The 12,495-nt window shown below is 46.1% G+C and overlaps 2 protein-coding genes across 2 annotated transcripts in view; one reads left to right on the top strand and one right to left on the bottom strand.

Moving 5' to 3' along the window:
• The window catches only part of LOC133267870 (proline-serine-threonine phosphatase-interacting protein 2-like), a 349,308-nt gene that overhangs the window by 55,966 nt on the left and 280,847 nt on the right, over positions 1 to 12,495 (bottom strand).
• ARK2N (arkadia (RNF111) N-terminal like PKA signaling regulator 2N) overlaps positions 6,748 to 12,495 on the top strand; it is a 195,673-nt gene continuing 189,925 nt past the window's right edge. The window contains exon 1 of one of the 2 annotated variants that reach the window (XM_061450557.1): positions 6,748 to 6,943. In XM_061450557.1, the coding sequence (XP_061306541.1) occupies positions 6,890 to 6,943 (54 nt within the window). In that variant the 5' untranslated portion in view covers positions 6,748 to 6,889. The remainder of the gene's footprint in view (positions 6,944 to 12,495) is intronic. The other variant, XM_061450556.1, reaches the window with a different exon arrangement.

Genomic DNA, 12,495 nt, shown 5'->3' with positions numbered 1-12,495 from the left:
ATTGTGTGCAGTTCTGGTGTCCTCAACATAAAAAGGACATGGAACTGTTGGAACAAGTCCAGAGAAGGGCCACGAGGATGCTCAGGGGACTGGAGCACCTCCCGTATGAAGAAAGGCTGAGGAAGTTGGGGCTGTTCAGCCTGGAGAAGAGAAGGCTGCGTGGAGACCTCATAGCAGCCTTCCAGTATCTGAAGGGGGCCTATAGGGATGCTGGGGAGCGATTCTTCACTAGGGACTGTAGTGATAGGAGAAGGGGTAATGGGTTAAAACTTAAATAGGGGAAGTTTAGATTAGATATAAGGAGGAAATTCTTTCCTGTTAGGGTGGTGAGGCACTGGAATAGGTTGCCCAGGGAGGTTGTGAATGCTCCATCCCTGGCAGTGTTCAAGACCAGGTTGGACGAGGCCTTGGGTGATATGGTTTAGTGTGAGGTGTCCCTGCCCATGGCAGGGGGGTTGGAACTAGATGATCTTAAGGTCCTTTCCAACCCTAACTATTCTATGATTCTATGAATCTGTGAAGAGCAACAGCATAATCTGACCTTTCTGTTGTGGAAGGGAAAAGAAGTCTTGGAAGGCACCAGAACATAGCTGAGTTGTGTCAGAGAATGGTTTAACAAGACAGCCATTGTAGGGCAGTGGAGGTCATGGCCTGACAATTAAGGAATCTTAATCACTGGAGACCTTTAAGAGCAGATTAGAAATGTGCTGCTTAAGTGTTTATACTGCAAGGATCATGCCTTAGGATACAAAGATGGATTAGATGAGGGCTTGAGGATGCTTTCAGCCCTGCTTTTCAATGAGAATCTTCGGACTTACTCAGCTAATATCAGATGAAGGCTTTTCATCACACACGTGTAGCCACAGCTTGAGGTTTGGGAGGCTTTCCCAGCACTATGGGCTCTTCTTTAGCACCACTTCATCACATAATACCACACTGGCTGTGAAACCAGAGGGGTGCATTCTCACCCTGTACCCACAGGGCAGCTGCACCACAAGTGCTGTGTGTCCCATTCATTGGCAAAGAGCCTAAATACAGACGGCGGCAGGGCCAGGCTCACTCAAGAGCTCTCCAAACATCACCACTTGTCACTTCCTAGCACTGGAAAGGCAAGGAATGAAAAAAACCCACAAAACAAACCACCCAGCAGCTGTACTCAAGCTGTGTGTCACAAACGAGCCATCTGCAGCACATGCAGCATAAATATGAGGCCAGTTGTTGGGTCAAAAGCGCACCTTTTGATGGAAATGGAGTCAGGCAAGATTTATGCAGCCAGTGGGCTGCCAGTGAGGCTGCTCAGTTCTTCAGGTAGTGTTTACATGGGCTAAATGCCCTGCAGGGCCAACGGAGATGTCCTCCCTCGGTGTTGTCCAGCTCAGGGATGGGATGCCGGGAATCCCTCACAGGAGCACACCAGCCTGAATGATCTGCTGAGACGCTGATTTTGGGCTTCACTCTCTGCCCTGTCAACTGTTGAGTGTTTCCATAGAGGTCACAGCAGAGCTGGAGGGAGGCTGCCAGCCGGGCCCCTTAGCTGTTGTGTATCACGAAATAATCACCCTGCTGAGAATGACACACAAGTGAGTGCCTGGAAGGGCCTCACTTTGGGTTACATCAGCTGCTCCAATCTCAACTCACAGCCTGACTGCTGGAGACACCCGCAGAGTCTTGAGACTCTTGGAGTCTATTAACATCCACAGCCTGAGAGCAGTTGTGCTCACTGTGAGCTTTGTGTGGGGCTCCTGAGTGCTGGGGCTGGAGCTGCAGACCATCAGTTTTATCAACAAAGCACAAAAGATGTGCATGCTTTATCACCATATGCTCAAATCCTCCTCCAGGAAAAGATGGGTATCCAAATTCCACCTGAAAAGGAAAAAAAAAAGAGTTAAAATTATACACTAGACATGAAAACTGGTCAACCCTGAGTGTAAATTTATTTCTTTTACCACACAGTGACATAATGCTCTTACCAGGACAATGTGCAAAATAGTAACAGCTTTAGAGAAATTAAGATTCATCCACATACTAGCTAAGTGAGGGGTGTTTATTTAAAAGAAAACATTTAGATACTAAACCCAGAGTCATAAACCTTAAATGCCAGAAAAATGCAAAATACCTTAAGCAAATTTAAGGCTACTAAGCTGAAATATATATCTATTCACTCAAAATGCATTGAAACAAAAGATGGATGTAGTTCTGATTAGCCTTATCTAGTTGAAGATGTCCCTGCTCATTGCAGTGGGGTTGGACTAGATGGACTTTGAAGGTTCCTTCCAACCCAAACTTTTCTATGATTCTATGAGGATGGGATCTCTTTTTGGCTACATATTTTGGCTAGTACTATAGGAATATTGTTATTTGTTGCAAATATTTCATTGTGGTTGCTTTTCAATCTTCCTTTGACTGAAAGCATTCTATTTATTTTTTCATTCCTATAAATCCTTTAGTAGCCATAGAATATTAATATGGGACTTTGTAATTAAATACAATTTAAGAAAATAGTTTCAAGATTTATTTTAAAAGTAAGTTGCATTTTGTAACTTCTCCAGTAAAACAGTCCAAATACTCTTTCAATATTCATTTCTGTTTGGGTACTTACCAGCAAAAAATGTGACATGTTGAATTGTAAGTGTACTTCAGATTTGGTTTAGTTCCATCTAGTACTGAATAAGTCTTACATGTCTAAGAAAGATTTTTCATTTCTGACCTATTCTTTGTGGTTTTAAACTACAGAGTCAGCAGTGAAATAACAGTAATCCTGGACCATGCACCCTTGCATGCTGCAGGAAATGCTTCATTGTGAGTTTCTGTTTGTTGTAAGTAACTTCAAAAGGCTTTAGAAATGGTTTTTATGTTCTCCTTCATTAAAATATCAGTATTAGGCTGGGAGGATTTCTGCTTCTCCAATTCAGAAATATTTCTTCTGAAAACAAAAAACACCATGAGTGTGTAAGCAGAGGCTTTACCAATAAGTTTAAAGGAAAACTTGCGGTTCCTTCTCTCTTTGCTGGGGACCACCTATGTGGGAGATACAGCGCTGCCTCCATCTGCCTTGAAGTCATTCAGCATTGCACCGTCCTTTCTGAGCCACCTAATCACCAGTAAAAAACCCCCAAACAACTCCAAAGCCACCACTTAATCTAATAAACGCTTCCTCTAGCTGCTTACTAAATACGCCTTTCATGCTCATTTAGCAGTGCAGCTGCTTGATTAGGCAATATTGGCTGCTGAAACCCAGCAGTAAGGAAAGTTTTATCTCTCTTCCTTCCCCAGGAGACACAAAGGCTGTGGCTTGGGGACGACGAACCCCTCAGTGTCCTTCCTCGTGGTCCCCCCTCTGGAGGAGCCTGGGTGATGGCTTGGCCAGGTTTCAGCAGCCCATTTATGATTTCAAATGCTTGGCAGCCCGTGGCCCATTGGAAAACAGGCATTGTTTAAATGTTACTGTGAAGGTGAAGTTTATATATATTCCTTCTGCAGAGGATGCTCAGTAGTGTGCCTACAGATGTTGCTGTTAGATGCTCGGGATTGGGCTCATGAAAAGACATTCTCCCAGTCTGGAGCTAGAGGGAAACTTTCAGCCTGGGGCTGGGGAAGAGATGGGAGAGGGATGAAGGAACTCCACTCCCCCTGCCAACTGCTGCAGAGGGTAGCCAGCCTGGAAGCCCTTAGAGCCAAAGCGCTTTCTCAAAAAGCTTTTACTTTGACACCACAACATGGTTCTGGGTCACTCCTGCCTCTACTTTGAGTTAATTTCTTCCCATTGTCTTTGAGAAAGCTGTGGAGAGAGGTGGTGGCAAGTGGGGGTGGTGACCATCCCTTGGAAGCTCAGGCCTGAAGGAGCTTCTGCCACTCCCTTTCCCGGTGATCCTCCCTAGAGATATCCCACTGAGACTCCCCTTTCTCAGACAGAGAAGTTCTTATTGCTTCTTCAATGACGTAACTAACACTGAAATCATTTCACTCTTGGCAGATGTTGACAGAGAATGATATAGCAGAGCAAAAGCAGGCTACAAAAGGCACTGAGCTGTACTCCTGTATTGTTAGAGCCAGCACCACCACTGTCTTTTCTCCTCCCTTCCTAATCTTTCAATCCATCTCCCTGAAAATTCAGAATGAGTTCCATGGTGTTTCTCCTAATCTGGCATACAAACTCTCAGGCAATAAAGCTTTCACCACTTCCCTTAGGGAGACAACTTTCCAGCCTGTGATTCTCTGTTTAAAAGCTTTCCACCCTGATTTTCAGCTTAAACATGCCCTTTCTTAATTCCACCCCATTAAACTCATTAACGTATCACCAGTCTTCCTCCCACTTCATTCAAATATTTACAGATCACTAATGCCTTCCTGCTTTGTTTACTAATTTCACTGTACCTAGAATAGTCAGTATTTCTTTCCTTTTCCTTTCAAACACTTCCAGCCTTCTGGTTCCTTCAGTCGAGTCTCTTTGAGTTCTTTTCCATTTATCACTCTTGTTGCAAATGCAAGGCAGATGCTCACTGCCCTCGCCTGTATCGTTATGCTTTCCTGTATGCTGTCCAAAACTGCATTGCCTATTCCCTGCTGGTATGTTCTAGCACCTGTGTGACAGCCTATTGTCCTCTGGGTGTCTTTCAGGAGCTGTGCCTCCAAAAACATAGATTTTGGGATGTTTTTCTTTCTCCCAGAAGTAGCCAGGCATGTTGTGAAGGCTGATTGATGGCTTTAACCTGCCAGAGGGGAGACTGAGGTGAGATTTTAGGCAGAAGAGGGTGGTGATGCACTCTGTGAGGGTGTGGTGCACTCTCACAGGGTGCCCAGAGAAGCTGTGGCTGCCCCATCCCTGGCAGTGTTCAAGGCCACACTGGACACAGGGGCTTTGAGCAACCTGCTCTGGGGAAGGTGTTCCTGCCCATGGCAGGGGGTTGGAACTGCATAAGCTTTAAGCTCCCTTCCAACCCAAAGTAGGCTGTGGTTCCATGATTTTAGTTGGTGGCAGGGCATGGCTGGAGCCACACATGAAATCAGAGCAGACTCTCCCCACACGGGGAAGGTTTCATCTTTTCTTAAACATGGACTTCGTTAGCACCATGCTCATTCCCTCTTAAGCCAACACGACTGATCCTGGATGCAGCAATGAGGATGGTACTCCTGCAAAGGAAGTTTTTTTTTACATGTTTGGTGACAAATATATCTTGTAAACTACTGTTTGAAGACAGAATCCTGAATCCCTGGGTACGTAGCTCTACTTCTACCTGAATCTCTTAAGCTTAGTAATCCTTGCTGTGACAAATTCTTCTGAGGTAGTGTGTGATCTCTATTTCCAAGTCCATGTATGTGATTTGGGTGGTGGTGGGGTAGATGTGCAAATACCCCTTTCTATATTATCAACTCTATAATCGTGGGATCTGTCAGAAGTTCCTCTGCTCTACGATGCATGTTTAACACTTGAATTTCTCAGACTTTTCTAGGCCCTGGCCAGAATTTAAGGTCTATACTGCAATGATTCTACTACCTGAAAGGAGGTTGTGAGGTGGGGGTGGGTCTCCTCTCCCAAGTACCAAGTCATAGGACAAGAGGAAACGGCCTCAAGCTGTACCAGGGAAGGCTTAGATTGGAGATTAGGAACAATTTCTCTCCTGAAAGGGTTGTCAAGCACTGGAACAGGTTGCCCAGGGCAGTGGTGGAGTCACCATCCCTGGAAGCGTTTCACTGCCATATAGATGTGGCACTTAGTGACATGGTTTAGTGGTGGCCTTGGCACTGCTGGGTTAACAGTTGGACTGGATAATCTTAAAGGTCTTTTTGAACCTGAGCAATTCCATGGTTTAACAATTGCTGCCACATTTCCAATTGCAGAGCACTACCCACACCGTGCAGTTGTGTAGCGCACATACCTCGCAGCTGCAGAGCTAGATACTCTGATTAAGAAACACCATAAGGGTATTTAATGTGTGAGTTGTAACGCCACCGTAACTGCACACCATGCTTCCCACCCAGCCCCCAGGTCTCTGATCTCAGGGATCAGTGTCACAGGGGAACCATGTTGGCCCAGGGCTGAGAGGTATTTGTGGTGCTGGGCTCCGGCCCTTTCACATGCACCTCACCTAGCTGAGCCCTTCCCATCGCCTGGCCCCTGCACTGGGGAAGATGTTTCTTTCTTGTTCTTTCTTTGTTCCTTTCTGCTTCCTCATCTGCTCTTTTACTTGCGTGAGTCAGCACCAACCGCTGAGCTTGGTTTGCCCACACTGGGAAACTCAGAGCAGCTTCCAGTGCCTAGAGGGGCTACAAAAAGCCTGGAGAGGGGCTTTGGACAAGGGCCTGTAGGGACAGGCCAAGGGGAATGGCTTTAACCTGCCAGAGGGGAAACTGAGATGAGCTCTTAGGCAGAAGCTCTTCCCTGTGAGGGTGCTGAGGCGCTGGCACAGGGTGCCCGGAGAAGCTGTGGCTGCCGCATCCCTGGCAGTGTTCAAGGCCAGGCTGGACACAGGGGCTTGGAGCAAGCTGCTCTAGTGGAAGGTGTCCCTACCCGGGGTATGGCGCTCGACTTGGGTGAGCTTTAAGGTCCCTTACAGAGCGTTCTATTACACCAGATAACACGGTGTGCCGTTAGCCGGTAGATTACCCACCCTTCCAGCTCCTTCTTCAGCCGCCGCCGAGCCCCTCACAAAGCTCCGGCCCCTCACTGCTCTTCACCGGTGCCGCGCTCGGGGCGGTACCTCCGTGTTCCCCTCAGGGCGCCGGCGGTGGCGCTGTGGGCCGGCGGCCGCTCTGCGCGGCTCTCGGTGCTCCCGCTGTGGGAGGAAGTGACGCCGCACGCGGATCCGCGGCCTCGGTGACATTCTGTGAGGCAGTGGTGGGGGGGGGGGCGACGGCGGCACGGCTCAGACCTGGCTCGTTGTGGCCGTCCATGCCCGGCTGCTGCGGCTCGGTGGGGACGGCAGCGGGGCCCCGCGTCCTACAGGTGAGTGCAGCCGGCGCGGACAGGGCTGGTCCCCTGCGCGCTTCGGAGGGGTCGGGCTGGGCCGGGCCGGGCCCGGCCGCTGCCGTTATCCCCGCTGTTGCGCGGGCGGTTGGCTGCTACTGCTCTCCCTCCGTCCTCTGTCCAGCTCCGGTGCCGGCGGTGTTGGGAACTGGGAAGGCCGCGGTCCTGGCTGCGCCAAGCCAAGGGCTTCGGGAGCGCGGGGTGCCCGGTGGCTGGCTTCGGGCGCCGGTAAGCGGTGACCTCCATCTCGGGCCGTGCGGTGCCGGGGCGCGGGAGACCCGCCGAGCCGCCGCTTTGAAGCCACGCAGCGGTGAGAGCTGTGCCCCAGCTCCTGGGAGCAATTTCTGGGCACTGTGAACTCCCTCACTACAAGAGAGACGGTCCCCTCTGGGTTCTTTATTACAAGGGAGACACTGAGGTGCTGGAGGAGTCCGAAGAAGGGCAGCGAATCTGGTGAAGGGCCTAGAGCGTAATTGTGATGAGGAAGGGCTGAGGGACCTGGGAGTGTTTGGTCTGGAGAAGAGAAGGCTCAGTGGGGACCGTATTGGGGGGGAGGGGAACAGGCTGCGGTGGAGTCACTAGCCCCGGAAGCGTTCACACACCGTGTCGATGAAGCCCTCAGTGGCATAGGTTAGTGGTGGCCTTGGCAGTGCTGGGGAACGGTTGGACTTGATGAGCTTCAGGGTCTTTTGCAACCCAGCTGATTCTGTGATTAGAGGACTTGGGTGTTGCACTGTGGGATCATATATGGAGTAGTGTTAGCTGTTTGGAGAAAAACTGCTGAAAAGCGAGGCATGTAACTGCTCCAGTTTATGCTTCTCTAGTCTTTCTGCTTCTTTGTTTACCTTGGATGATATGGGAATATATATTTCATGCGGAAAAAGAGTTCAAGTTGCTCCTTGCCTGTCGAGTCTGAGGTCCCCTTGAGCTACTGACGTCTAATGGGTTGCAGATGTGGCTTTGAGCCACACAGCTATCCAGAGAGAATATAAAATTTAACTGTGCTACTTGTTCTTTGTAAAACGGAAAAAGGCAGCCTGAGCAGACTTGTAAAATTTAAGCATTTCCCCAGTTCAGATACTATAACTTTCTTTGTATCCGGGTTATTTGGCAACTACTCAAAAGGCTGCTTTTTGAAAAACTTCCGGGTGGGTTTTTTTAGGTTTACATTGTGTAGTTGGTAGGGAGAGCTTACGTATTTGTAAAGCAGCATCTAGTTGTATTTATGTCTTTGTTTGTAAATAGTGGAACCAGGCTGCTTGTATTAACATTTGTAGCTGCTTTCATGAAGCTGTAACTGCAATAACTTAGTTAAACAAAGTCTTGGTTGTAATAGTCACACACTTTAAACCAGCACAAAGTACCTAGCAGCATTTAAAAGGCTGAAAAAAGGTGTGTGTAGAGATGATGCCAGATAAGTCAATCCTGTTTGATACTGGATGTTTGTTCTTTCATGGGCAAATGATTTTAGCTTTTAACATGAATGAGTAGTGAATCTTTGAATCCTTGAGCATCTCTTTAAAAATGTAAAATTTCTCTTAAGCCCCCCTCCTCCCTAAGTTTTTATTTGGTTTTAAGTCTTGCCTGGTATTTGTCAAGCTCAAAACCAAATAATAGCTTATTTACAGTTTCAAGGCGAAATTTCAGGTACAGCTTGTAATAGTTCTGTCCTTAGAACATCAAACAAACGGTGAATGTAAAAAGCTTTTCTTAAAGTTGCTGAAGTCTATTCAGAAACTTGATGTTTGACCTTGAGGTGGAAACTGGGTATAGTGCTTTTTTGAGGTCTTCATCTTGTGGTTCTTCTGCCCTAGTTAACACCTGTAATTGCTGTTTCTGTGATAGAAGAGCTGAAAGTCAGGCACAACAGGGCAGATTCCCTTTGACCAGGAGGAGGGAAGCACTGCCTTTGCAGAGGGAACAGGTTTGTGATAGGCTCCAAGGGCAGCAGCTTGTCAGATGTTTGCTAAGTCCAAACATCTCTCCCCATATACAAGCACAATACAAAAGCAGTGAGATGAACTCAGTTGTCCAATGGCAATCTGTCTTAAGCATCATTTTCTGAGTCTTTCTCATGTCTAGTTATCTGGAGCAGTCTGGTGCTGGCAAAAGAAGCTCCAAAGGAGGTAGTTATGTGGCTATTAATGCTAATAAAATACTGCTTTCTGTGGTGGTTCTGGTACACCAGTAACACTGGTGTTTTGTCTAGGGGATTAAGAGGAGGAACAGTGCGGGTGATGGAAGGTAGTACGTGAGTCTGGGCAGCTGGTGTTATCCTCAAGTATGAGGATAACAGTTCTGACTCATTTTTAATAACACTTCAATTTTTAATTATAATGTGTAGACTATTTCTGTTTGCTCTTCAGCCTAATTGCTAGTTGGCATCGTGAAGAGGTGCAATGAGAAATTCCTGAGAAATCAGGAAGAGGAAAGGACTGTGGTCTTACACATTCACACGTGCATTGCCTTACAGCTTGACCACCTGTGCGTGCACTTGATAAACACATGGGGGCTGCAGTGCACAAACAAGTTGGGAAATGAGTGGATACATTAAGCTGGGTGCTATGGAGGGAAGAAGGAAGGAACCCGAGGCCAACCACAAATCAGTTGAGAACAGTCGATGTGGAGTAGTCATACATGCTCTAGCTGGTAAGAGAGGTGAGAAGGATGTTTACGTACGTTTGACAAATGAGCAGATCACACTGACAATGACAGCGTGGACAAGGGGGGATTAGTGAGGTAAGGTTGGATGAACAAAGAGTAAATATGGAGAGCCATGAGGGGCTTTGAAGACTGAGTGTTAGGTAGATAAGTTGATGTAACTTGGCCAGAGCAACAAGAAGTAGTTGCTTTGATAGTCCTGATCCCACATCTGCATGCTGTATGTTTACCTTTAAAATGCTGGCTTCTTTGCCTTGCCTTGATCTTGTTCACCCCATTGCATGTCAGCTCCCTGTTCCACCAGGGATGTATGTGCCATCTATGACCCACATGTATATCAACATCTCATGTAAACATCTGTTAATGAGATGGGAGTCTCTGCGTACCATACTGCAAAAGTGTCTGCAGACTGAGCATGCACATCTGCCTCATTACCCTCTGACTGGAACATCACCACCAGTTAAAGCTTTGGAAACTTTTCAAATTACTAAACAGTTTCAAGCAACCTGGCTTTAATTTTCTGTAACATTTCAAAGTTAGCATATTGATGGGACTTTCTGACAGAATTAGGTCTATGGTCAATCGCAGCTTCTGTGCTTTTTATCTGCAGTTGACTAAGTAACTTAGAAAGCTGTAAACATTGACAGAAACTGAGCAGCAGATTTAATAACACATTTACTAGATCAGAGTGAAAGATTTAAATGCCACAGTTGCAAGTGTTTAACTCCTTAGAGCAAGTGCTCTAGAAAATAAGTACTAAAACTTGAAATTCTTTGCTAGCTTGAATGTTACTGGTAGAAATGGGGAACCAAAAATGAAGGAACAGGAGAGGGGGATGGGCATAGTGCTGGGAGAGAGCTCTGGGTTAAAGCTGTGTCGTACATAATGCGTGTCAAGATAACCTGAGGTTCACAAAGAAACCACTTTTGTTTTCATTTTCCAGTACATGAAGTTCAAGAGAGAACCGATGCTCGTGCCTTGAGTTTTAGCTCTGTAACTTGGAATCATCTGAACTGTTATGACACCAGAATCTGTGGCAGCAAATATTATTGCAGGGAACTTAGTACTGTTTTCGTGGTGATCTGTGTTGTCTTTCTGTCGCATCTTTGTTCCACGTCTTTAATGCATAATGCAGTCCTGAGCCTGTGACTTGAGGTCTGAAATGCAACATCTGCAAGTGTGCAATTCTGAGCAAGAAGAAAACTGGAGGAAAGAGACTGTAACTGAAAGTGTGCATACAGTGTAAATATTAGCCTCCGCAGTTGCTTTCTCATAACAGAGTACATCTCTGAGGTAGGCTGGAGTGACTGTCACTTCTTCAGTGTTACTGCTAGGGTTAAAATTTAAACTTTGTGGTTGCCGATTCCCACTTGTTAGTGTTCCTCTTCACATGTCTTATCAGTGTGAGTAGAGCCTGTACAGTATAGCAGTTTCTGTATGGATATTACTGACTTTATGCAGTTTGGGCACACCTTGGTTACTCGTTGAGGACTGAAAGTGAGATGCTGCTCAGTCACTGAGGTGTTGCCATTACACTGTTCCAGATGCATTACTGAATGCATAGGGAGGTCAAGTAACATGCCCATGGTCATGTGGTGAGTCAGCTTTAGGTTTGGAATAATCCAGCCTAATGTCCCTTCTTATTTAAGAAGGTGTTTAGAGTTTTGTATCAGTTTAACCACATAGTCTGTCTCTTGAATGCTCAGAAATTGATTAAAGTAGCAGAATAGCATACAGGCTTCTGCTGTATAGCGCCTTGTGATATTTAGTTTCCAGGAAGACAGTTTAAAAGCTGTTAGGAGGACTCAATCTGACAGCTTTTAAATCATAAGCAGAACAGGTGGGCACTTTTTAATTAAATGCAAGTATTTCAGACTTTTTCATGCTAACATTTTTGTTTCAGTATACGTGGATCATGGGTTTGACATTATAGTGAGATTTCTTCAGTGTCCTGCACAGTATTTTTCTGCCCTGATGCTTCAAAATTTCCTGTAAATGAGCAGGAAGAGCCAGACCGTGATCGAATGTGTTGTTCTTGTTACATTTCTGCTGTAATGTCTTATTTCATGGTGCTTGGTCTTATTTCAGAGAAGGCAGATTTCACTTGCATTCATCCAAAATGGTTAGAGACCAAGTGACTCATGGTAGCGGAACTGGGAATAACTAAAAGCCAGACTTTGTAATGCCAGTTGTCTGTGTGATGATGCAGTTACTGCCATTTCAGTAATTTGTTTTTCCCTGGGACTATTACAGTTCCATGATACCAGTTTGAGGTTGGCACTTTATGCTCCAGTAGTATTGTCAGACTTTCTGAAGTAAAAAGAAGCAGTTTAACCTGGTAGCCCAGTACAGTTAAGATAGTGCTGTTCTCTTGTATTGTAGCTTTCTCCCCAGCTGGTAATCTCCTGACTCCTCAGCTCTGTCTCCCAGTTCTAGGTCTCTGGGAATGCTAACTCTTGCTAGGGAGTTCCAAGTGTTCTAGGAAAGGAAAAGTTTTAGGGAAAAAGGTTGGTGAGGAGCAGGTCAGAAAGATCTCTATTAATTCCATGTGTTTGTGGTTAGAAATGCAGTGTAAGATAAGGGGGATTTAGAGGCTGTCTCCTAATAAAGTAAGTAGAATGAAATGCTCATAGCCTGAGGCCTCATCGTGCTTATTACAGTGTCTTGTAAGTGAAGTTGTCACTGTGAGACAAGAATGGGCTTGTGGTAGCAGTAACCATGAGCTGACTTAGTGATAAGTACAGTCTGAGTTGTCAATAGCTATGGCTACTTCTGAGCTGCCTTTTGATCAGTACTACTCAGAACCTGTGGGGGGCTATTATAAAAAAAACCCAAGCATATTTGTTTGTGTGTTGTTTTTAGAAAGCCTT

Source organism: Pezoporus flaviventris, unplaced genomic scaffold (genome assembly GCF_033815535.1).
Source record: "Pezoporus flaviventris isolate CSIRO_AGI_PZ_B2104156 unplaced genomic scaffold, CSIRO_AGI_Pfla_v1 ptg000010l, whole genome shotgun sequence".
Lineage (NCBI taxonomy): Eukaryota > Metazoa > Chordata > Aves > Psittaciformes > Psittacidae > Pezoporus > Pezoporus flaviventris.
Note: the sequence above shows the minus strand (reverse complement) of the source record. Positions and strands in the feature narration are given on the sequence as shown.